Source organism: Heloderma suspectum, chromosome 13 (genome assembly GCF_057233095.1).
Source record: "Heloderma suspectum isolate Gila_16-S chromosome 13, 16-S_ref, whole genome shotgun sequence".
Classification (NCBI taxonomy): Eukaryota; Metazoa; Chordata; class Lepidosauria; order Squamata; family Helodermatidae; genus Heloderma; species Heloderma suspectum.
In genome coordinates, this window is record NC_139470.1 from 4299990 (window position 1) to 4325736 (window position 25747).

A 25747-nucleotide genomic window follows, 5' to 3' on the forward strand; every position below is an offset into this window, starting at 1 on the left:
CCAATTCACACACTCAGGCAGGGGTGAGCAACTTGCAGGCCAAAACATCTGGAGGGCCACAACCCCCATCGTTCCTAGCCAGCACAGCCAATAGCGATGGATGCTGGGAGTTGTAGGACAAAAGATCAGGAGGGCCACAAGTTGCCCACCCCTGCACTTAGGAAAGGGCAGGGGGAGGAACTGTAACCCTCGGACCGTCAAGGTGACTTATTTATTTATTGCATTTATATCCCGCCTTTTTTTTCCTCCAAGGAACTCAAGGCGGCGTACATAGTCCTCCCCCTCCTCCATTTTATCCTCACAACAACAACCCTGTGAGGTGGGTTGAGCTGAGAGTCTGTGACTGGCCCAAAGTCACCCAGTGAGCTTCCATGGCCGAGTGGGGACTAGAACCCGGATCTCCCGACTCCCAGGCCAGCACTCTTGCCACTACACCACGCTGGCTTTCCAGGGGAGACGGGAATTCCTTCCTGACCCCAAAGAATGACAGAGATGTTTCCCCAACCACCACCACCACAATGATTAGCAAGCCACAAGGAACAGCACACAGAACAACTCCTCTCTTTCCCAACCGTTGTCCTGCTGTAACATCTGGTTGAAATAAACGACTACGGATGTTTCCGTTGGAAATGTGAATTTTCATGGGGTTTACAGCTTGGCTGTAAACATTGCTCCAGGATGGAACCTGGCAAAACAGACAAGTCAGCTCTATGGACAGGGGGAGTGGGGGGAGAAGAGAAGCTTTCCCGGAATTATTGATCCCAGCATCCTTTCAGAGGGTCATTCATCACCTGTATCCGTGGAATGCTCAAGAGAAGCATAGAAGCATTCTTCTTGTTTTAAGGCAGCTAATTTTAAGTCCAGGTTCCCTGCCACCACCCTGGCTTTGAAATCTGAGCTTTAGTCTCTCTTCCTGAGAGTTTTGCCTTCAGTACCATTTTACTGGAATCATTTCAAGAGCTGGGCTTGCTAGACAAAAGTGAAGGCTTTGCAAAGCCTGTTCAGTAAGAGCAAAAACTTTGCTAAACCTGAGCTGTGAGGTGTAAGTTCTCACAAGAGCAGCACTAACTCCTTGTTAAGTTTGAAATGCAAGGTGATATAAAAGCATCCCGACATTCATGCATTATTTTTGGACACTGTTTTCATTGTAGACAATCGCCAACTGGCACTTTACATGTAATTGCCCTGAAGGACTTGCTATGAGATTTAAGGGTGAAACCTCCTAGAATCATTGTTGAAAACTGAACTGGCCACCAGAAATAATAAATCAATATACAATTTTGTCAAAAAGAAACATGTTGCAGTCTGGAAATGTGTGTGTGTGTGTGTGTGTGTGCGCGCATGCGCGCGCACACACACACACAATGATAGCGTCTGTGGAGAGATGGTCGCCAGGTTCAGGGAAGATGATGTTCAACCTGTTCTAGATGGAGTTGCACTCCTCCTAAAGGGGCTCCTTGATCCTCGTTCATCACTCGAGGCCCAGATGGCTTTAGTAGTTCAGAGCACCTTTCACCAGCTGAGCCTGGCATGCCAACTGCGGCCTTGCTTGGACAGCAATAGCCTGGCCAGTTACCCATGCTCTGGTGATCTCTTGGCTAGATTACTGCGATTCAGTGTATGTGAGGCTGCCCTTGAAAATAGTTTGGGAACTGCAGCTAGTATAGATGTGAGACTTAACTAGAATAGTTCCCTGCAAATGTCTCTCAGCAATATTAAAAGCAGTCCAGTTCATTTCCAAGCCCAATTCAAGGTGCTGGTGTCAGCTGTTAAGGCTCTAAATAGCTGGATCTAGGGTACCTAAAGAAATACTTGGGTCCATAACAACCTACCCAGACATTAAAGTCATCTTCTGATGCCATTTTTCACCATCGGGGGGTATGTAACCGGGGTGTGTGTTTTTGTGGACATTTTCCCCAGAAAGTGTCCCACTTGGAGCTCTTTCCATCAGGCAGAAATCCCGTTATTCTTCCAGGCCTGTCAGGAATTTTAGCTCTCAGTCTGCCGTTTTAATGTGAGTTTTGTCCTATTTCTTTGTCATGTGGATTGTATTTTATGTTTTTATTGAAATATCTACATCAACCGCAGTGTGATATTTTTGTTTTTTCTTTTGATGAAGAGCAAAGCATAAATTGCTTACTAAATAAATAAATAAAGACAGCTCTTGGTTGCTATTGCTTGCAAAAGATGCAATCTAGGGCCAAAGTATAGAGATAGGAGAAGGCTTAGGGATAATAATACTAGTGTAACCTGTTCACTTTGCACTCTTGCAATGTGTCAAATGAGCTGTCCCCAACCTGATGTCTTCCAGATGGGCTGAACTACATCTCCCATCATCCCCAGCCAATACAGCCGATTGTAGTTCAGCACACGTGGAGGGCACCAGGTTGAGGGGGGCTATGCTAGATGGTAGTAGCCGGAATTCTCGGTACCTTCCCCTGCCCCACCCTCCAATGAGTCTTATGGGACAAAGTAAGCAGAGTGCAACCTGAAGGCACAGCTGGGTTGCAGTCGGTGCAGGGAAAAGAGAATCTCCAGCCATTTCCTGCATTTTGCTGGTCTAGAATAAATGACTGCTCCACGCAGATGTATGCTGACTTGCTTTTGAACCATCCCAATATGGAAAAAAATCCACATAACTCATCCATTTTTACTTTGTGCTGTGCTCCAAGCCATATGCTCCAAAGCGTACATGGAACTGTTGCGCATGCGGATGGCCCCATTCTCCCTGGAAAGGAATTGTGCAGAATTCATGCGCAGGGGGTTTCTGCTGGCGCATACAAACAAGCTCCCATTGCTTGCAAGAAATCACTGGATCACAGCGCCAATCCACCGGTTCGTCTACACAGCAAGCCTGAGACACACTGAAGTGCTGCCATCCGCCTCCTCCAAGAAAGCCTGTGCCTTTATCCGCAAAGCCACAAACAGCTGAGCCCAACAGCACTTGTTAACTGAAGGTGGTGGGGTTTTCTTTCTTCCTCCCCCTTCTTGGAAAAACAAAAACAAACCCACCCCGGGAATGAAAGAGAAACACCGCATTCGGAGAATGTTCCGTTGATGCTTCCGGAAGACGTCTACATCCGACAGCTCCATGAAACTATATTTAGCTCATGGCGGGGGGGAGGGGGGAGAGAGAAGATCAGGCCCAAACACGCTTCTCTGGCACACAGATGCGAGTTTAAATTCAACATCCCCTTCTCTTGTTGTTGTTCAGTCATTCAGTTGTGTCCAACTCTTCGTGACCCCATGGACCACAGCACGCCAGGCCTTCCTGTCCTGCGCTCTCTCTCGGAGCGTGCTCAAGTCCATATTCATTGCATCGGTGATGCTATCCAGCCATCTCATCCTCTGCCGTCCCCTTCTCCTTTTGCCTTCAGTCTTTCCCAGCATCAGGGTCTTTTCCAGGGAGTTTTCTCTTCGCATTAGGTGGCCAAAATATTGGAGCTTCAGCTTCAGTCTCTGTCCTTCCAATGAGCACTCAGGGTTGATTTCCTTTAGGATGGACTGATTTGACCTCCTTGCAGTCCAGGGGACTCGTAAGAGTCTTCTCCCGCACCACAGTTAGAAAGCATCAATTCTTCGGCGCTCAGCCTTCCTTATAGTCCAGCTCTCACAGCCATACGTTACTACCGGGAAAACCATAGCTTTGATTATACGAACCTTTGTCAGCAAGGTGATGTCTCTGCTTCTTACTATGCTGTCTAGGTTTGCCATAGCTTTCCTCCCAAGGAGCAAGCGCCTTTTAATTTCATGGCTACAGTCACCGTCTGCGGTGATCTTGGAGCCCAAGAAAATAACATCTGTCACTGCTTCCATTTCTTCCCCTTCTATATGCCAGGAAGTGATAGGGCCAGATGCCATGATCTTCGTTTCTTTAATGTTGAGTTTCAAACCAGCTTTTGCACTCTCCACTTTCACCCTCAACAAGCGGCTCTTTAGATCCTCTTCGCCTTCTGCCATTAGGGTGGTATCGTCTGCGTATCTGAGGTTGTTGATAATTCTCCCAGCAATCTTAATTCCGACCTGTGATTCATCCAACCCGGCATTTCCCATGATGTACTCTGCATATAAGTTCAATAAGCAGGGTGACAATATACAGCCTTGTCGTACTCCTTTCCCAATTTTGAACCAATCGGTTGTTCCATGTCTGGTTCTTACTGTTGCTTCTTGACCCTCGTACAGGTTTCTCAGGAGACAGGTAAGGTGGTCTGGTACTCCCATCTCTTTCAGAATTTGCCACAGTTTGTTGTGATCCACACAATCAAAGGCTTTAGCGTAGTCAATGAAGCAGAAATAGACGTTTTTCTGGAATTCCCCTGATTTCTCCATGATCCAGCGAATGTTGGCCATTTGATCTCTAGTTCCTCTGCCTCTTCGAAACCCAGCTTGTACTTCTGGTAGTTCTTGGTTCACATACTGCTGAAGCCTAGCTTGTAGGATTTTGAGCATAACCTTGCTAGCATGTGAAATGAGCGCAATTGTACGGTAGTTTGAACACTCTTTGGCATTGCCCTTCTTTGGAATTGGAATGTAAACTGACCTTTTCTAGTCTTGTGGCCACTGTTGAGTGTTCCAAATTTGTTGGCATATTGAGTGCAGCACTTTAACAGCATCATCTTTTAGGATCTTAAATAGCTCAGCTGGAATACTGTCATCTCCGCTAGCTTTGTTGTTAGTAATGCTTCCTAAGGCCCACTTGACTTCACTCTCTAGGATGTCCGGCTCAAGTTCAGTGACTGCACTATCATGGCTATCAGGGACATTCAGATCTTTCCTGTATAGTTCTTCTGTGTATTCTTTCCACCTCTTCTTAATCTCCTCTGTTTCTGTTAGGTCCCTGCCTTCTTTGTCCTTTATCATGGCCATCTTTGCACAAAACGTTCCCTTGATATCTCCAATTTTCTTGAAGAGATTTCTAGTCTTTCCCATTATATTGTTTTCTTCGATTTCTTTGCATTGTTCATTTAAGAAGGCCTTCTTGTCTCTCCTTGCTATTCTCTGGAACTCTGCATTCAGTTGGCTATATCTTCCCCTTTCTCCCTTGCTTTTCGCTTCCCTTCTTTCCTCAGCTACTTGTAAAGCCTCATCAGACAGCCACTTTGCTTTCTTGCATTTCTTTTTCTTTGGGATGGATTTAGTTGCTGCCTCCTGAACAATGTCTACCTTCTATTAATTGTAGGCTCGTGTACACAAGATGAATGAATTTCTGTTTAAATTTCCCAGGGGGCTTTGAAGACATGGCAGAGAGACCATCTCTCTCTCTCTCTCTCTCTCTCTCTCTCTCTCTGTGAAGTGTCTTCTTGAAAAGACTATTTTAAACCACCAGTTTTTCCTACCTAAAGGTGCCTCGCATCTCTGCAATTCACAAAATAAGATGCAATGCCCACTGGCAGGCAGGAAACACCTAACTGTGCACCATTAAAAGCCTGAAACAAAGCTTTTTTTCCATTCACATAAATGGAAGAACCAGATCTTTAAGCCTTCGGGCTGTTTCTTGGAATGCTAGCGGGGGGGCGGGGGGGAGAGAAGAGAGTGCTCCTCCAAGGACACTGGCCTCCAGCCCTTGGCTCTTGCAATAGAGGGACCACATTCTTGCAGATGCTGACAGCTTCCGGGCATTCCCTGCTTGCCAAGAGGAAATGGGAGCAGAGCTGGGAGAAGAGGATTCCAGCCATCAAGGGCCGGCTCAACCGAAGCAGCACTAACAGCTGCTTGTGGTGGCTAACTTCCAGCAGAACAAAAGGCACACAGCCCCCCGCCAGCACCTTGGACAACAAGGCCTGAAATGGTGGGACTTTTATGTCTCCCTGGTTTTCTCAACTGCTGCCCGCTTTCCCTTCCTCCATGCATGTGAATGGAGAGAAAGGGAAATGGGAGGCAGTGACTGGGAAAGCACCAGAATGCAAAGCATATTCTTCCCTTGTTTATCCCACCTCTGCTTCCCTGTACTCTGTAGGCTCCCTTATGTTGAATGCAAAGCCTTTGTAAGCTCCTTGGGGCCGAGACCTGCCCCCATTGTACTTTTTAAAAGAACCATGCTTTGTGCCCGACTGTGCGGTACGAACATATGCCACCTGCACACCGAAAACCCTGTTTCTCCCTGGAGGAAGAAACAGACATTTGCCTCCAGTCACCCCAAGACAACAAGAGGCAAAAATAACTTCCACCTCATGCAGCAAAACTTTGCAGCTTGCATTAGACCTGCCTTTTATAAAATGGCCACCGGGCATGCAGAAGGCCCCAGATTCGAGCCCTGGCATCTCAAATAAAACAAACCAGGTAGCAGGTGATGGGAAAGGACCTTGTCAGTCAGAATAGACAATACTGAGCTAGATGGATCAACCGCTCATTAGAAGGTGCTTTCCTGTGTCCCTCTATATATGTTCAACCCGTTACGTGCCACACATTTATTTAAAATCGCATCTCCAGTTAAAAGGACCAAGTAGCAAGTGATGCAAAAGGCTGTTCTCTACCTGAAACCCTGGAGAACAATCCCAAGTCAGGTGGACAAGTAAAAGGACTCAGCATGAGACCGCTTCCTATGCACCTGACATGAGGGGAAGAGGTTCTCCTTAACCTGCCTTCCCCAACCTGGCATCCTCCAGATGTCTTGGACTGCAACTTCCATCAGTCCCATGCTGGCTGGGGATGATGGGACTTGTATTCCAACACATCTGGAGGGTGCCAGGTTTATGGAAGGAACAACATGCCCTTACCCCAGGTCAGAAGCGGCCTGTTCCACTTTTCCATGTTCCTCTGGCCCACAATAACACTGCATTCCTTTGGGAAGAAAATTACCCAAATGGAGGGTAAATGCTCATTTAAACATTAACTAAGTCCTTGCCAGTCAAAAACCCCATTCTTTTTGTTGACTTGCGAAACAGAACAAGACAGCTCTGCCGGAAAAAACACACAAGTCTCCTTTTCCAGAAAGGCACAGTGCCAATAACACAGCAAACCATTTTAGACTGTTAAGACATGGAAAAAGAAATTTAAAAATAGATATCTTAACACTCAATCTGGGGGAGGGGGGGAGATTCAGAACAAGAAAACGGAGGCGAAAAAGCTGGAAATATTGTGCTTCTTAGGAAGGAGGATCTTAAAAAGACCTCCAGTTGCTTGAGATGAAGATTTTGCCCAACTCCATTACAAATCCTGCTCCACCATTCCACCACTTCTACACTAATAAACTTTCACCTTCGGTTCAGCCTGCACTACACATTTAAATGGGTTTGCCATGGCCTCCTCACCCAAAGAATAATCTGAATGACAGTTTCAATGAAGCTGATGAAAATTATTTGTTCGAGATCCTCAACCCTTTACATAAGAAATTTAAACCAGGGTGAAACTACTGTAATTATCATGGCTTCCTCTGCAGAAATCCTGGGAGCTGAAGACGTGCGAAGGTGTGCGAGTACTTGGGCTGAGCTGAAACTATTCGCAATTTACAGAGGGGCTTCTCTGTAGAGAAGGGGCCGCAGTGGCTTAGTGGTTAAGACGCTGAACTGCAGACTGGAAGGTCGGCAGGTCAGCAGTTCGAGACCCGAGTGCTGCGTGACGGAGTGAGCTCCCGCCTTCAGTCCCAGCTTCTGCCAACCTAGCAGTTTGAAAGCAAGAAATTGCAAGTAGATAAATAGGTACCGCCTCGGCGGGAAAGGTAACAGCGTTCCGTGCACCTCGGTGTTCAGTCATGCCGGCCACATGACCACGGAAGCGTCTTCGGACAGCGCTGGCTCTTCGGCTTAGAAACGGGGATGAGCACCGCACCCTAGAGTCGGACACGACTGGTTGGGGACACCTTTACCTTTTTTTACCTTTTCTCTGTAGAGGCCCCCAAGTTCTCTCAATGCTCTCCCCAAGAGGCTTGCTTGAAGCCTGCATAGATATCCTTTTGGCACCAAGGCAAAAACCTGTCTATTCTCCTAGGCTTTAAAAAGTTTCACTGTCCAAATGCCATTTTAAATTAATCAATCAATTAATTAATTAATTGAATTAATTTTTAATTTAATTTAAAATGCCATTTTAATTCAGCTGACGTAATCGAAGCATTGACAGGCTCGGTGTATGTCGACAGAAACGTATGTTTTAGCCCCGAGAGACTGCTCTTGTGCTTGCTGTTGGTGGCACAGCCTGCTCCAACCTGGGGCCCTCCAGATGTGCTGGACTACAACTCCAGTCATCCCCGGCAAGCAGGGGCCAAAACATCTGGAGGACACTTGGGGAAGGCTGTGTTAGCCAGCATGATAATAGTTGTACTGGGTATTTCTCATTTGTTGGATTCCAGCGTGTATTAGACTGTATCTCATGATGTACGTTTTAGTTGTTTGTCCCACTTGTTCACAGAGGCTCTCCCCACTCGCTGCCCCTGTACACTCCTCACTGGCCATGCAGCCCCAAAGGGGACCTTGATAGGCTGAGCACACAGCTGCTCTCGTTCTGTGGAAATGCTTTGAATCAAAATGGTGCCTCAGAGTCTGCTGGTTTTGCTTCCTAGCATGTTGGAGCTTGCCTGATGTTGCCGCCTCTCCAGCAGTGTTTGGGGCTCCTCAAACTCCCCCTGAGCTGAAGGGCCCCAGATGTCAGCCCTGTGGTCCATGGTAAAGATGCTTGTTCATGGCTCAGAAGACATTTGCTTTGGACAAACTTGTAAATACAATCAACATTTTATTGCACAGCATTTCCAGAGCTGTCGGAAACTCCCCCACCCTGCTTTGGGGGGATGTTTTTGCTCCAAACAGTGTCACCTATAGATTTCCAGTACTTCTGCTCTCTCTCCACTGAACCCACTCGCCCTCGACCACACTGTTGCACAGCAAAACTGGATCGGCTACATCATGTGGCATCCTGTTCCCTTCCTGCTCCCTGACTGGTTGGGATCTCCCACGCGGCTGCAGAATGGAGAAAGCAGCACCAGCCAGACGAAAAGAACAGCACTGAAACAGCAACAGCTGGGGGAAATACTTTGTGCAGCCCTAGTTGTTCGGAGGTGCTGAGATCCCATCATAGACCTACAGTTCCCAGGGTCTTTGGCTGGGGGCCATGATAGTTAAACACATCTTAGATTGGTTTTAAAAACAGTCCTGTAGACAAGCCCAAGACTCTTTTAGCAGTAGTTAGAGTTCGTCATGTCTACCATGCACAATAGGGGAAATGGAGAACTGAGGGGAGCAACACCCTTATGGCAGCCCTGCACATATTTGAAGACCGACACATGTGGAAGACACCAGGGTGGGGAAGGCAGTTCTAAGCCACTTTTAATTAATTTGTTACATATTTAGGCTTTCCTCTAAGGTGCCAAAGGCGACATATGTAATCCTCAGCCTGTCCATTTTATCCTCACAACAAACCTATGAGGTAGGTTAGGCTGAGAGTCAATGAGAGTCACACAATGAGCTCCAAGGCCAAGTGGGGACTTGAACCCGTGTCCCCCGTGTCCGACACTCTAACCGCTACACCATACTGGCTCCTTTAAAAGCATGTAAGCCATGGGTGGGGGGGGGGATCTGTGGCCCTCCAGATGCTGTTGAACTACAACTCCCATCATCCCCGACCACTGGCTGGGGCTGAGGGTAGCTGCAGTCCAACAACACCCGGCAGGCCCCAGGTTCCCTAGCCTGGATCTAAGCGGTGTCCACCAACACCTTTTACAGCAGTATTTGTGGCAGATTCCACAAATTCAGTCTGCGCTGTGCAAAGATGTTCTTTGTTTTGTCTGTCCTGAATCTACTGATGCCTTTGGCCATAACAGCCTTCCCTCACAGGGGATGAACAAAAATGCAGCAAGTCAAAACACTTGGCATGATGGAAGATGTGGGATCGTGCGTCATAGCAAGCACCAAAAAGAGATGAGGCAGAGCTTCAACCCGCTCCCTTCACTTACCTTGGGGGGATCAAACAGTGCCAGGAGATACTCCTCATTGCCCGAAGGCTCTGCTTTCTGTAGCACGAGCCGGCACCGTTGCCAGTGCGTCCCACTGTCCACGGTAGCCTCTGTCACCATCCAGTATTTTAAATCACCCTCTTTCCGAACCTGAGGTGACGGCTCTCGTGAGAGGGCCCAGGGGAAGATCTTACGGGCAAAGCCGGATGTCAAGACGGAGTCTGACGTCTCCCCTTCGCCGAGCGCAGGCTCCGAGGCCCTCCTGCGGAAAAAGCTGCGCCAGCTCCTCCTCAGCCGGTCCAGGGAGAAGCGTCTCCTCACAGCCGAGGAGGAAGCAGTTCCTACAAGTTCCTCGGAACTCCATGACTTCTGCAGGACCCAGGAACAGGTATCAGATCCTCGACCAGCTTGGTCGGCCAGTTCCACTTCGGCCTTGGTCCCAACCATCCCCAGGGAGCCGTCGGCAAGCTTTCGGCCAGTCTCCCGGTAGTCCCGCACCCTGCTGAAGGGCAGAGCACGGAACTGGTTCATGGCAAAAGCATCCTTCACCTCACTGCAGAAATACTGCTGGAAGAGATCAGCGAATCGGAGGGAGAAGTTTTCAGCTGCCAAGACTTCACCCTGTGGGTGCTCGCTGACAAAGAGGAGGTACTTCCGCGCCAGCTCTTTGGCGGTGGTGACGGCATGCTGCTCACAGAACTCATTCCAGCTACCGGGGTTTGTGGGATCGCCTGGCGGGACAGTGTGTCCATTCATTGCCGGGACTGGAAATATTCGAATGTACTGCAAAAAAACAAAACAAAAGGGAGGATATGTGGTGTGAAGGGCTTGCAAGATAATAGAAGGGGAAAGGAAAGAAGATGCAGAACTAACAGCACAGAGAGTTGGGCTAGCCAACTAGGAAGCACACAGGATTGAGGACAGCCAGCTGGGGAACAGAAGTGAACAGAATAATGTCACCATGCGATGTAGCCAGTCAGATCTGGTGACGTGGTTATAAGGTGGCATCACTGAGAACAAGTGAGGTCAATGAAGAGTGAGAGCAAGTAATGTAAAAAAAAAAAAAAAGTTAAGACAATAGGCTAGGATCTCATAGGCATTGTGGAATCTGACAACAGGAGTCTACTTCAAACTCTCCGTGTCAACCTGGAACCTCCCCTCCACGCATGCCAATTGCAGAGGATTCTGGGGCTTATGGCAGGGTGCAAACCCACTGAGGAACCCCAACAATGTTCGGCAGAACAATGCTTGAAAGCCATGGACCTCTAGCGACACTAAACACCTGTCAAGGTGATTACCTTGCGTTAATTATGAGCACAGGGATCTGTGTCTTTGACAGGTCTATTTAATCGCATATAAACCAGAGTAACTCAATGCATGGGATAATTGAGTTGGACACAATGCCCTTGGAAGGATCACCACCTGTGGTGTGAAAACCCAGCATGTGCAAGACAGAGTGTGAACGAGGGAGATGGCCCCTCACACCCACCACAAACAGGGCTCCTGCTTGTATTCTAGGGATGGTTTTGCCCCTGAATTTCTCTCTTTTTAGCCAGGGGAGTTTATGCTGATCCAGCCATACACACATACATGCATGTGTGCGTGCACACACACAGATTTAGATCAGCCTTCCCCAACCTAGTGCCCTCCAGATGTTCTGGAATACAACTCCCACCATTCCTGACTATTGGCCATGCTGACTAGGGCTGATGGGGGTTGTAGTCCAAAATATCTGGAGAGCACCCAGCTGGGGAAGGCTGATTTAGACCATCAGCAGAGAGGAATTTCTATCTACAGGGTATCCCCAAGTGAATGTTCTTCAGCTCTTAAAGCTCATGTCCACCCCGCTGAAACAGCAATCCACCCACGCACCTGTCCTCTTGGGGGTGGGGCAATTTCTCTTGGGGGTGGGACAAGAGAGGGCCCTGCTACGGTTTCAAGAACTCCTTGGCACCCCTCCAAAACCTCCCAAGCGGGTGCAAGAAGGCAAGTCCAGGCCTCACCTAAACCCGGCTGCACAAAGGCATGGGATTTCACCGTTGGCTTTGCTCCAGAGCATTAAAGCTCCCAGCACAGACAAGAGGCTGGCAGTCTCCCCTCCCCTGCTGTGAAACGTTGGTGTGTTGTTTTTTATCACTGCAACACATGCCGCTGGAACAGGAAGCATGTTCGTTGCAGCACTTGTGCGCAAACAAGCTCAAAGGCTCCTTTCCTAAAGCCCACGCCTGCTATTAAAGAGGCAGAGAGGAAGGAAATCGTCCTCAGGAGCATTCCCCAACCTGGTGCCCGCCAGAGGTGTTGGACTACAATTCCATCATCCCCAGCCAGCATGGCCACCAGGCTAGCTGGCAATGATGGGATGGGCACTCCAACACATTTGGGGGGCACCAGGTTGGGGAGGGTTCGTTTACTGAGTAAAAAAAATGCAAAGTTTTCATAGATGTCACCATTCTATCCACTGTGGAAGCACGCAGTGGAGGCTTCGCACCATAGATGGCGCCTGTAGAGCTCTGACTAAAACCCAGAGCAGATTCACTGCCCCACTGACATTAGAGCCACCAGCCTCCACTGGAAGTACCTGTCACATTTTGATATCCCCATCAGGAATGCCCAAGATTAGTGCATGTGCATATATACATGTGTATGTGTGATACACACACACTATTTATATACATTTATATCAGCCTTCCCCAACCTGGGGCCCTCCAGATGTTTTGGACTTCAATTCCCATCTGCCCCCAGCAGCATGGTCAATGGTCAGAAATGCTGGGAGTTACCGTTCAAAACATCTGGAGAGCACCAGGTTGGGTAAAGCTGGGTTTTTTACACACACACACACACACACACACACACACAGACGCCTTACTAACTCATCACTGACGGGGATTCCAAAACTGTTCAGGTATTTTCATGTACATCTTGCCTTTTCTTCAAGAAACTCAGAGTGGCATACACGTCCCCCACCCCACTGGATTTTATCCTCACAATTACCCTGTGAGGCAAAGGCTGAGAGATGGCAACTGGCCCAGAGTCACCCCACAAGCTTATGGTTGAGCAGCAATTTGAACCCATGTCTCCCTAAGCCAACAATCTAACCACTACACAACAGGGGCTTTCTACATTGTAGAAAGCTGTTATTTGGGGTCTGTTTTCTAGAGAAGTTTGAAAACCAGACCATTTATCTCCCTTGAAACACAGGAAAGTATGCCTACCTCATAACAGTGGCCAGAGATGGGAAAGACCATGGGCCTCTGGGACAGGACTTTTTTCCCTACACACTTGAAGCCCCCTTTGATCAGGGCAAAGGGGGTTTGCAGTGATAGACAGAAATGTGCCTCCATTAGTAGAATGCAAGCCATATTTGTAGTTTTTACACACGCACACACAACTGGCAGCTGCATGTCTGCAACTCCATCCTCTCATCCAGCGGCCAAAAGGTTTTGTCAAGCTGGAATGTTTGTGAACATTCCATGACTTCTGATCAGGAAGGGTCAGTCGTAACATGTTGAGTTGTGCAGCTTCTGGGAGCCTGGCCGGGAGGAAAGCCACCCCATTGGGGTCTGGGATGTAAAGAGCTGTGTGCTATTGACGGGAAGCCTTCAGTGGCAGTAGAGTGAAGGACGCAGAGTTAAGCAAAGCAGGCCAGGTGTTGTGGCCAAGGAGACAGCAGGGCCTGGGAGGCTCCCAATGTGAGGCCGTGGGATGGGACAGGCTTGACACGCCGCTGGTGGGAAGGAACACACGACCACACCACAGGGAAGCCAGCAATTCATGGTGTGGCAGCGGGGGGTCTATTCGTAGATGGGTCTAGCTGACATCCTCAGAAAGCTGACAGAGTCTGGGAACTGAACTAAGACGCCACAAGTCACACACCCGCTCAGAGCAGGAACTAGAAAGACGTGCCAGCGCGCTTTGCTGCGGGCGCTTGGCCTCCTGCCCCCGAGCGGGCCCCCGGCCTCCTGGGTCTATCAGTTCAACCAGCCTGCAGATGACTCAGCACCCTCGCTTCCTTACACACACACACACACACACACACACCCTGTTCTCCTGCTTCACCTCAGGCATTGGGAAACTGGGGAGGGGATGCGGGGGAGAACACGAGCTGCCAGGTCCAACTGTCACATTTAAGTAGGGCCTACCCCACACGCCGCAGTTCCTTTGCCAGAACTGTTCCTCTCTTCCAAAGGAGAGGGGCTATTTTTTATGTTGCTTCTCAGAATACGAAAATATATACGCACCTGGTTAGAGCTCACTTCTAGACACCTTTGGGGTCCAACATTGTTATAACAACACACTCATCTCATGAGCACCCGTCTAGACAGACAAACACACACACACACACACACACACACTGACACCCAGTAGCTACACAGAGCTAGAAACACAAACACAAAGCTTTGAGCTGAATGTGATGCAACCAAAAGTCCATTTTCAAGATGGGCTTCCCCGCATTCCAGCGCAACACCACCAAACGGGAGCAAGCCCCACCCGCACCAGACAGACGATACCTTGCAGGAGAGCCTGGCATCGGCGGGCGCGTTGGCAAAACCAACAGGCCAATCCATTTGGGAAGGCCAGCTCCAGACACAACGTGGTGCCCGCTTGGACACTTTGATGCGCACTGACGGCAGCCGCCTGCACCAAAACAGAGCTGCTTGGTAGGTTCCCCTATTTAAAAAAATAATAATGCACAATGGCCTTTTCTAGCGAGCACTATGGGAGGAAGTCCACTCCCAGCCGCTCCGCTGTTTTAAAAGCTGACCGGGTAAGTTTAAGAGAGTGGCTTAGATATTGGCAGGATTGCAAACTTCGTGCTTCTGAAGAGAAGGGGAGTTTGCAGCTGTGGAGGAGCCAAGTAGCACCAACAGCTCAGTGTGTGGAGGGCACCGCTAGTGCGCATTAAACAGCTGTGCCCCTCCAATACATATTTGCTAGCTCATTTGTCTTCACCTGGAGGAACACCAGCCACCGTGGGATCCTGTGACCTGCCCTTAGACAGTGTTGCATCAGTGGCGCTCCAGGCACTTTTGTAGAAAAGAAGGGAAGGAGAAAGAGAGAGGGAGGGAGGGAGGGAGGGAGGGAGGAGAGAGGAGACGAGCAGAAAGAGAGCAGAGGAGAGGGAAAGAGAACTGAAAAAGAGCAACAGCGCATAGGAGAAAGGAAATGCAAAGTCGGCCACATGTCTGTACTACCCCAGCATTCCTTCAATCTTTCCCACGTTGAGGAAACCCTGGTTGCCTAGACAGGCCTGCCACGGAACCTGCGGGCACTGAGGAGGATGCTGTGCCTCCACTCAGTTCACACCAGCATGGCAGGCTTGCTGCCCTTCACCATGACTCTGTGTGAACCAACAGTGCACCTAGCACACCCCCAGCTCCCCCCACCCCCAGCTCCCCCCACCCCCACCAATGGTGGCGCGTGCTGAACTTGATTCGAACGAAGCATGTTCATCATTCCTGACCCTCTCTAAGAGCCCCCGATAAGCTTCTGAGAAATACCAGGCTTCCCCAGAACACAGCCAATCTGGGTGATAAAACAACCAATTCAGGATTCTTTAGCAGAGAGCTCCGCCAACTTTTCAGCCAAGAGCTTGAAAAAAAAACAAATGTGGATTCTGACCCCAACCCCTCCTCCATCCCCCCAAAAAGGTGCGTTGGAAATGATCCAACTGGGAGATGATGGTTTCTCCCATGCATGAAATAATGGCTTGTGTTTTTTTAAAAAAATACTAAAATGACACTTCTTAGCATTTTTTTCAAGTGACATGTGTTATTATTTGCACTGAATTTGGGGAGCAGGTGATATCTCGACCCTCTTCAGTGGCCTGTGAAGTACAGCAGCTTGAGTCTTGCAGTCTCCAAGCATTCTTCAGCCAACATTTTAAAATGTTTAACGCCCACCTCTTAATTTTGGCAGTGGCCTGAAATACTTGCATAGCCTGTTCAATTATCTCAGCAGCACCCAATGGCCTTCCAAATACCAAGTCCTGGTGCAGGGAAAATGTTCCTGTAGGAGAAAGCTATCAATGCCTACTAGTCCTGATGGCCATGTGCTACCTCCAGTACCAAAGGTATTATGCCTATGTACACCAGTTGCTGGGGAACATGGGCGGGAGGGTGCCGTTACTCTCATGTCCTGCTTGTGGGTTTCCCCTGGGCAGCTGTTTGGCCACTGTGTGAACAGAATGCTGGATCAGATAGGCCCTTGGTCTGAGCCAGCACAGCTGTTCTTATGTTCTTAGGTTAACCACGGTTATAGTGTTTATTACACTTCTATACTGCCCAATAGCTGAAGCTCACTAGGTGGTTCACAACAACTGAAACCATAAAATACAGCACAATAAAACATAATATTTTTAAACCAAAATAAAAACCAGCAGCAGTGTAAAGATTTAAAAATACAACAGATTTAAAACCAACAAAAACGAATGAATGAAAATGCCTGGAAGAAGGTCATCATCTGGCACTTAAAAGACCACAACGTAGGTACCAGGTCAGCCTCTCTGGGGAGGGCCTTCCACAACGAGAGTGTCACCACTGAAAAGGTCCTCTCCTTAGTAGCCACCTGCCTCACTTGGTGGGGGAGCCTGGAGAAGGCCCTCTGAGGATGATGATGATGATTATTATTAATTACATTTCTATACTGCCCAATAGCCGAAGCTCTCTTTGGATGATCTTTGGGTCCAGGCAGGTATGTATAAGAGGAAACAATCCTTCAAGTAACCTGGTCTGAAGCTGTTTAGGGCTCTGAAAGTTAATGCCAGCACTTTGAATTGGGCCTGGAAACAGACAGGGAGCCAATGAAGATCATGAAACACTGGTTACACGAGTGTTACATCTACACCAAGCAAGCCATGGTTAAGAAAGTTTTCCCAGCCTCTCTACTTGCAAGATGACAAGCAGATCTCACTTGTGTTTCCCTCTACATGCCTTTTGATAAGCTAAGCCGTCGTTAGCCTATGCATTTGGGATCTTAACCAGGGTTAAGGCAGCAAGCCATGGTTAGCATTGAAGCGCTACTTCTGCAACAGGCCGTGATGTTTCATCCCTTATTTATTTATTACATTTGTATCCTACCTTTTTTCCTCCAAAGAACCCAAGATGGCTTACATGATCCTTGGTCTCTCCATTTTATCCTCACGACAACCCTGTGAGGTAGGCTAGGCTGAGAATCAGTAACTGGCCCAGAGTCACCCAGTGAGCTTCATGGCCAAGTAGTGCTAGAATCAGATTTCCCAAGTCCCAGTCCAACACCCTAACCACTGCACTACACTGGCTCTCAGCACCTTTGGGCTTTCCTCAAGGAAAGTCACTGTTTGAGACCCTTGCCCCACCCTACACATGAAGGTGTCTTTTTCATAAGATTAGTATTATGAAATAATACTAATAATACTAATAATCTTATTTCATAAGATTAGTATTAGTATCGCCAGTTAACTGCTAGATTCCTTTAAAATCTGCAATTTTAGCTTTAATAAATTCATTGCACCAGCTAATTGAGAAAAGCTTACCCTACAACTCTGAAGCATTAAAAACCAAAACAGGATGCCCTGTTATTCAGCAATCAGCTTTGGGTTATTTAGCAATCAACCTTTGGTGTATGGGGATATATGCACGTACATCCCAGTACTCAGTTTGCCGAGAGTGACTACATTTTAGTCAGGATGGGTTCAGATGAACTGAGGCTCAGAATCAATCCATCACAAGATAACTTGCAACAATTCATGTTAATTCTTTCACAATCTTGACCAGAATGAGATTAACAAATCTGTCCACCCCCACCTGAAACCCTGGAGAGCACTGCCAATCTGAGTGGTCAATACTTGCTGAGATGGACCAATAGTCTCACCTTCTATAGGGCAGCTGCCTAAGAGGTGGCCATTTACAATCTCGCACCCCTTTGCTGAAGCTTCCCAGCATTAATCCAACTTTCCATCTTGCACAACCAAGACTTCTATGCAACTTGCAATGCGTGGCTGTTGACAGATTCTAGCCTAAAGCAGCCTTCCCCAGCCTGGTGCCCACTAGATGGTTTAGATGACTGGGCTTATTGTCCCTGACCACTGGCCACGGTGGCAGGGGCTGATGGATCTCTAGTCCCACCAAAGGCTTGGAAGGATGGGACTTTAAATTCCTGCGCAGACAGACAGAGGAGGATGGAGGAGTCCTGTCAATAGAAGGAAGCTGTTAAGAGTCCACCGGCTTTTGTGGCAAGGAATTTTGCCATTCCTGTAGGAAGAGGATCTCTCAACAGCTACTGGCCAGGAAAGTGATATGCAGCCTCCAGGAGCAGAGGCGAAGAGAAGGCTAGGCCCTTCAAGTCCGGCTTGTCATCTTCCCAGAGACACGGATACTGGACAAGAGAGACCATTTCTCTGATCCAGCACACCTCTTCCGCTGCTCTTAGGACACTACGATACAATCAGACAGGCTCATAAGAACCTAAGAAGGGCCGTGCTGGATCAGACCAAAGGCCTGCCTGGTCCAGTATCCTGTTGCCCACAGCCCCCTCCCCCCAGCTACTAGTATTCAGGGGTAGATTGCCTGTGAACACAGATGCTCCATTTGGCGCTCACAGGTACTAGACAATAGATCTTACCTCTTCCATAATTCCCCACCCCTGCTGCTTTTTACAGCCCCCTTGCCTTTTAAAGCCCCTGCTGGCTGGGGATGATGGGAGTTGTTGTCCCACACATCTAGAGAATGCAAGGTTGGGGGGGCTGGGTTAAATTAAAGGCCTTTTGGGGAAAGGTGGGTTTTAAAGGCAGGGGAGGGTGACACTAAGCTCCTGTTCTGGGAGGGGGATCCAGGCATAAGGGGCAGTCAGGGAGAAAGGGCAGAGCCACCTATCGGAGCAGGGGACCAAGCAAGGGGGTGGGGGAGGGGTCAAGTTGGAGGAGCAAAGGTTATAGGCAGGAATATAACAGGGAGCATGTTCTGAAAGCATGGCAGGGCACAGGTGCTGTGTGCTGCCCTCTATTCCTCCTTTCTTTCAGAGAGCCAGACATCTTGCTGGCATTTTCCACCAGGAATTAATTATTTGAAAAAGGGTAACCGACCACCTTGCAGGAATCAAGTGTGTGTGCATGTCCGGGAGGGAATCACTCTAAAACAGAGACCTACATCCACTGCAAATTGATCATAGTTGCAGTGAAATAGCAGAATGATCCGAACTGAAGAAGGAAGTGCAACTGAGGAGATGCAAAGAACAAAAACAAACCAAAAAAACTTTACTCTTGTATTTTTTGTGTGTGAAAGAGAGAATTCCAGAAGGTGCAGCTTGGCACACAGGGTGGTGAGAAAAGTAGACCACACCAAAATTCCCGCTTCCACAGAGCCCTTAAAGATATGGGCATGCAACGTCCTTTCTTTGCATCCAGTCGGCCCAGCAACTGGGACTAGGTAGAGGGAAAAGAATCAGCCCAGCACAGACACAAAGTCTCAAGAATCTCTCGGCCGACTTAAGGGGATGCCCCTCTCTCAAGCTATTACCCACATTTTGGAGCTTAGAAGACACATGATTCAACCAGAGAAAACACACAGTGGATGACTGACAAATTATTTATCCTTTCACAGATGTGTCAAAATGCAAACTATGGGGCTGTGCGTGTTCCACAAAAGCACAGAAATTAGCGCTGGGCAAAGAATTCTGGATCCTGACAATCACAACTTTTTAAAAAAAGTTTCTAGCCCTTAAGATTGTTGTAAATGTATTTGAGGGGCTGGGGCAGGAAAGACTTGAAGCTGTGTGTTCTTGACTGTATCAAGGACTGGTCTTATTGGGACTCTAGAGATGCCAAGTGCTCCCATGGATTAGATATCATGTGATTTGAGATGTGAGGCTGGGCTAATTGCTAAATTTGCCACTGCGATGCATATGCGTGAATCTATTTATCCATTCTATGCATTAATACCCTGGCCTTTAAAAATAATTTTTCCCTAACAAGAATCTCCTACCCCCACCCCAATTATCACAACTATCAAACCTGCAGGGTAGCTAGTAAAATCACATACACAGTTTAGGAGTTACCAACTCTAACAGGCAAAACTTTAGCAGATGAAGCTTTTTTCTGGCATGGAGAGAAAAAGCAAAGGGAGAAAGCACACGCACTCCTGATTATGTTCAGAAAAAGACACGACAATGTTCTGCCTATTTAACCTGACTACAGAAAGCAGAGGAGCGTGACCAGCCACGGAAGCTGGCAGCCCAAAGCAGCCCCCGTGTTCAAACGTGGGGGCTCGGCCCAGGATTACACAGCAAACCCACATGTGAAAGAAGGAAGGCAGGATGGGGAGGGGACGTCTCCTGCACACATGGCCACGCACACAGGGAGGCTACGTAGAACACGGAGTTCCCCCAGCGTATGTAGGAGGGTGACAGACAGGCGCCACCACCCACTCCCCGGGGCTTCTAGCGTCTGCATGGCAGTCAGAAATTCAAAATAGGCAACTTCTCCATTCTGGCCCCCATGCTAGGTCAAGGTGCACGTGGTGAATTTCCACCTGTAAGCCCCACATTCAGCTCAGGCCACTGATTCCTTTCTTTCTAATCCTATCGCCCCACGGCTGCAGGTAGTCGGTAGTAAGGAACAAGCACTCTGTACGCGCTCAGCAACACCTTCTTCTTTACCACTTAAGAGGTAAACCAAAGGTGCAAGAAAAGGGGCCAGATTTTTTCTCTTTCTTTCTATAGGAGAGGCAACCCCCACCCCCACCCCGAAGGAGAGAGCCCTCCAACCAAGGCAGGCGGCCGGCCAGCCGGCCGGCCAGCCAGCCTAGCAGCTGGGGTTGTGATGGTTGCAGTTTTTTGTCCCGGGGCAAACAAGCCACCGACCCACCCGCGCAAGCCAGAGTGACGCGGAGCTGCCCTTGGGCAAGCCAAGCAAACCAACGCCCGAGCCTGTTACGGCGAGGTAAACTGCCCCGGGGTTCCTTCCGAGGTAGAGCGCGCGCTTCCGAGGCGGGGAGAGGGCGCTACTGACCTGTACGAGAAGCCGGCGCGCTCGCTCTGGCCCATGGTGCGTCCTCCTGCCCGTCCGCCCAAAGCCCTCGCCGGAGAAGGGGGGAGTCCGCGCCGTCGAGCCCCAGGCAAGAGGAAAGCCGCGCGCGGAGCCGCCGCCGCCAACTCCGCCCGGAGCCGCCGAGACAGGCAGGAAGCGAGGCTCAGCCGGCCGGAGCTGGCGCTTTCCGCGGGAGGGGCGCGCCGAGAGCGGGAGCAGCAGCCGCGCCGCCTCCGAGGCTTATGTAAAAGGCAGCCGCGCGCCCGGCAGCAGGCGAGGGCCGGCGGCGCAGGGCTCGCAGGCGTGCGGGGCGCGTCTGGGGCGCCCTCGCGCCGTCCAGGCCCGGGGGGAGGACCGGATCGCGCGTGGGGCGCCGTCGCCGCTGCCTCGGCCGGCTTCGCTCGCTCGCTCGCTCGCTCCAAGGGAGAACTTCTCTCGCTCTCCGGCTGGGTGGAGAGGAGGAAGTCGAAGGCACGCCGCGGGGTGATGGGGGGGGGGTGGGGGGGGGCCGGGCGGCGGCGGCGGCGGCGGCGGCGGCGGCGAGACTTTGCCTCGACTTTCAGTCCTAGACAGCAAAAGGCACCGTGGAAAAGTCAAGCAGCGCGCGCGCGCACAGACACGCACACACCCGCGTGCAGCTACACCAGGCTATTTCTCTCTCTTTTTTTTTAAGAAAGGAGGAGCCGCTCTCCACTCATCTTTTCCACCCACCAGGCCGGCACATCTCACACGCGCGGCCTCCAGAGGCGGACTGCAGGTCCCATCACACACACACACACACCCAGACAGCTGGGGATGATGGGATTGGTAGTCTGCCACCGCATCGGAAGAAGGCTGGGTGTTGGGCAGACCAGGGTTCAAATCCTCACCCAGTCCTTTCAAGGAGGGGAGGGCTTGGGCCAGTCTCCCTTTCTCATGGCCTAACCTACCTGCCAGGGTTGTTGTGAGGAGCAAATGAGGGAGAGGTCCGCGTATGCCTCTGTGGAACATAGGCAGGAAGGGGCAGGATAAAAAGGCAAGAAATATGGATGGTGTGTGTGTGTGTGGTTGGTTGGTTGGTTTTTACATAGTCTCATAGGGACTTGCCCCTTTATGGCCTCTAGTGGCCATTTCTTTCTTGCTTCTTCAAAGGCCTCCTCAAAACTCATCATTTGGGTTCCACCATCCAGGCCTTAATTTAAGGCACCCCCCCCCCCTCAGGCCTCCGTTTTCTATGCCAGCACTCAACTCTGCTGCAGGCTCTGCTGGAAGAAGTGGGGAAAGTGTTCCTGAGCACCTGCAGAATGCATCTCTCAGTCTGGACTGGAGGAAGGGCTTCCTGATTTGATGGGGGGAGGTGGTGTTCCTCAGACAGATTCAGACCGCTCCACCCGAATCTGCAACCAAACCAGGAACTGCATTCACCCTTGCTCATAAATAAGCTGGTCCTCATAAAGGTTTTGGCTGACTGTGGGTTTGGAATTTTTCTTATGGACCCACATGGCTATTTTTGCTTTTTTGCATTAAGTAAGGCTGCAATCCTACAGTCAGTCGAAAGGGGGGGGGGAGCTTTGGAAGCAGTGTAAGTGCTGCTCTGGTGGCAGAGAGGCAGGTCTATGGGACCCCTATCCTACCAGGGGGTGGGGCTCACCCCAGATCACACATTTTTAAAAAACAGATCAGAAACAATAATAAAAATGCAATTAAAAGCATTACATTAAAAAAACAACCCAACACCATTAAACACCAAAAATAGCAAACTAAAATGATGTTTTAAAAATTAAAACAAATCTATAGCCTGACTTTCAACAACATTTGTATTTCCAAGGCGCCTTCTGCCAGTACAAGGAAGCAAACAAACAAACAGAAAATGAGTTTGCAGCATAAAACACCAGAGTCAAACTTGTTTTTTAAGCAACAGAAAAATGAATGAGAGTTTGAAAAGCCTTGAAAAATAACAACCAAAAAAAGTTGTTAGCACTGAAAAGACATTTGAGGGGGCCGCTAAATATGGTGCTGTCAACTGAGAAGGCCCTCTCTCAAAACAGAGATCCAAAGAACTGTAAAACCCGTTCTGCAGGATCAAGGGGGCTTTGGAATGGGTGTTTCTTGAATATCGCACCCACCCACATCCCACTGTTACATTGCAAAGGATTTTTAAAAGCAGCAGTTTGTGAAAAGGCATGTTTCAAGTGAAGAAGGACAACACATCAACTGGACTCAAAGGAGGGCTCGGAGGCTCCCAAAGTTGCTCTGTGGATCCCAGCCTCAGATTGTAACTGCAGGCTCCTAGGAGGCAGAGACCTGTCTCATCTGCTTACAGGTCCAATCGCATTCAACTTACTTCCTAAATAATCATTTGGGATTTCTGATTGGAAACAACAATGGCCCTCTCTTGCAAGAAGAGAGGGCCATTGAGCTGATGAGAGAGTAATCCTCATATTGAGTACTGTATCCAGTTCTGTGCACCACACTTTAAGAAGACAAACTGGAGAGGCTTCAGAGAAGGGCAACAAAGATGATCAGGGGACTGGAAACAAAGCCCTTTGAGGAGAGACATGATAGTGCTCTTCAAGTACTTGAAAAGTTATCACAGAGAGGAATGCCAGGATCTCTTCTTGACCATCCCAGAGTGCAGGACACGGAATAATGGGCCCAAATTACAGGAGGACAGATTCCGGCTGAACATCAGGAAAAACTTCCTGACTGTTAGAGCAATGTGACAATGGAACCAATTACCTGGGGAGGCGGTGGGCTCTCCCACACTGGAGGCATTCAAGATGAGTCTGGACAGCCACCTGTCAGGGATGCTTTGACTTTGATTCCTGCACTGAGCAAGGGGTTGGACTTGATGGTCTTATAGGCCCCTTCCAACCCTACTATCCTATGACTCTGTGAATTACGGATTAATGGAAGCACAATACATCTTCACTAAGCTGACCAAAACCCAGTGTTACAGGGTATAATGCAGCCAGTGCCCTCTGCAGGACAAGCATCTTTAGTAATTTTAACCCCCACAGGGTCAAGTTAAGAGAAAGTGCCCTGATCGTGGAACCTGACTGTAAATCTTTTTAGTGATTTAAAGTTTCTAACTGTTGTGTATTTAATTTCCTTGATTTCTTTGTTGTTGTTCAGTCGTTCAGTCGTGTCCGGCTCTTCGTGACCCCATGGACCATAGCACGCCAGGCCTTCCTGTCCTGCGCTCTCTCCCGGAGCGTGCTCAAGTTCATATTCATTGCATCCGTGATGCTATCTAGCCATCTCATCCTCTGCTGTCCCCTTCTCCTTTTGCCTTCAGTCTTTCCCAGCATCAGGGTCTTTTCCAGGGAGTTTTCTCTTCGCATTAGGTGGCCAAAATATTGGAGCTTCAGCTTCAGTCTCTGTCCTTCCAATGAGCACTCAGGGTTGATTTCCTTTAGGATGGACTGATTTGACCTCCTTGCAGTCCAGGGGACTCGTAAGAGTCTTCTCCAGCACCACAGTTCGAAAGCATCAATTCTTCGGCGCTCAGCCTTCCTTATAGTCCAGCTCTCACAGCCATACATTACTACTGGGAAAACCATAGCTTTGATTAGACGGACCTTTTGCTTCTTACTATGCTGTCTAGGTTGGCCATAGCTTTCCTCCCAAGGAGCAAGCGTCTTTTAATTTCATGGCTACAGTCACCATCTGCGGTGATCTTGGAGCCCAAGAAAGTAAAATCTGTCACTGCTTCCATTTCTTCCCCTTCTATATGCCAGGAAGTGATGGGGCCAGATGCCATGATCTTAGTTTTTGTAATGTTGAGTTTCAAACCAGCTTTTGCACTCTCCTCTTTCACCCTCAACAAGAGGCTCTTGAGATCCTCTTCGCTTTCTGCCATTAGGGTGGTATCGTCTGCATATCGGAGGTTGTTGATAATTCTCCCAGCAATCTTAATTCCGACCTCTGATTCATCCAACCCGGCATTTCTCATGATGTACTCTGCATATAAGTTAAATAAGCAGGGTGACAATATGCAGCCTTGTCGTACTCCTTTCCCAATTTTGAACCAATCGGTTGTTCCATGTCTGGTTCTTACTGTTGCTTCTTGACCCTCGTACAGGTTTCTCAGGAGACAGGTAAGGTGGTCTGGTACTCCCATCACTTTAAGAATTTGCCACAGTTTGTTGTGATCCACACAATCAAAGGCTTTAGCGTAGTCAATGAAGCAGAAATAGACGTTTTTCTGGAATTCTCTTGCTTTCTCCATGATGCAGCGAATGTTGGCCATTTGATCTCTAGTTCCTCTGCCTCTTCGAAACCCAGCTTGTACTTCCGGTAGTTCTCGGTTCGCATACTGCTGAAGCCTAGCTTGTAGGATTTTGAGCATCACCTTGCTGGCATGTGAAATGAGCGCAATTGTGCGGTAGTTTGAACACTCTTTGGCGTTGCCCTTCTTTGGAATTGGAATGTAAACTGACCTTTTCCAGTCTTGTGGCCACTGTTGAGTGTTCCAGATTTGTTGGCATATTGAATGCAGCACTTTAACAGCATCATCTTTTAGGATTTTAAATAGCTCGGCTGGAATACTGTCATCTCCGCTAGCTTTGTTGTTACTAATGCTTCCTAAGGCCCACTTGACTTCACTCTCTAGGATGTCCGGCTCAAGTTCAGTGACCGCACTATTATGGCTATCAGGGACATTCAGATCTTTCCTGTATAGTTCTTCTGTGTATTCTTGCCACCTTTTCTTAATCTCATCTGCTTCTGTTAGGTCCCTGCCTTCTTTGTCCTTGATCATGCCCGTCTTTGCACAAAACGTTCCCTTGAGATCTCCAATTTTCTTGAAGAGATCTCTAGTCTTTCCCATTCTGTTGTTTTCCTCGATTTCTTTGCATTGTTCATTTAAGAAGGCCTTCTTGTCTCTC

At 48.9% G+C, this 25747-nt stretch overlaps 1 protein-coding gene across 4 annotated transcripts in view; it reads right to left on the reverse strand.

The window, feature by feature from the left end:
- The window catches only part of SH2B3 (SH2B adaptor protein 3), a 53731-nt gene extending 31882 nt beyond the window's left edge, over window positions 1–21849 (reverse strand). For 2 of the 4 annotated variants that reach the window (XM_084820094.1, XM_084820093.1), the window contains exons 1-2: window positions 14389–14541; window positions 9881–10663 (exon numbers count right to left, since the gene is read on the reverse strand). In XM_084820094.1, the coding sequence (XP_084676220.1) occupies window positions 9881–10663; window positions 14389–14445 (840 nt within the window). In that variant the 5' untranslated portion in view covers window positions 14446–14541. Of the gene's footprint in view, window positions 1–9880; window positions 10664–14388; window positions 14542–20861; window positions 21300–21808 lie in introns of those variants that run through there. The other 2 variants (XM_084820096.1, XM_084820095.1) reach the window with 2 other exon arrangements.
- Between the last annotated feature and the right edge of the window lie 3898 nt (window positions 21850–25747).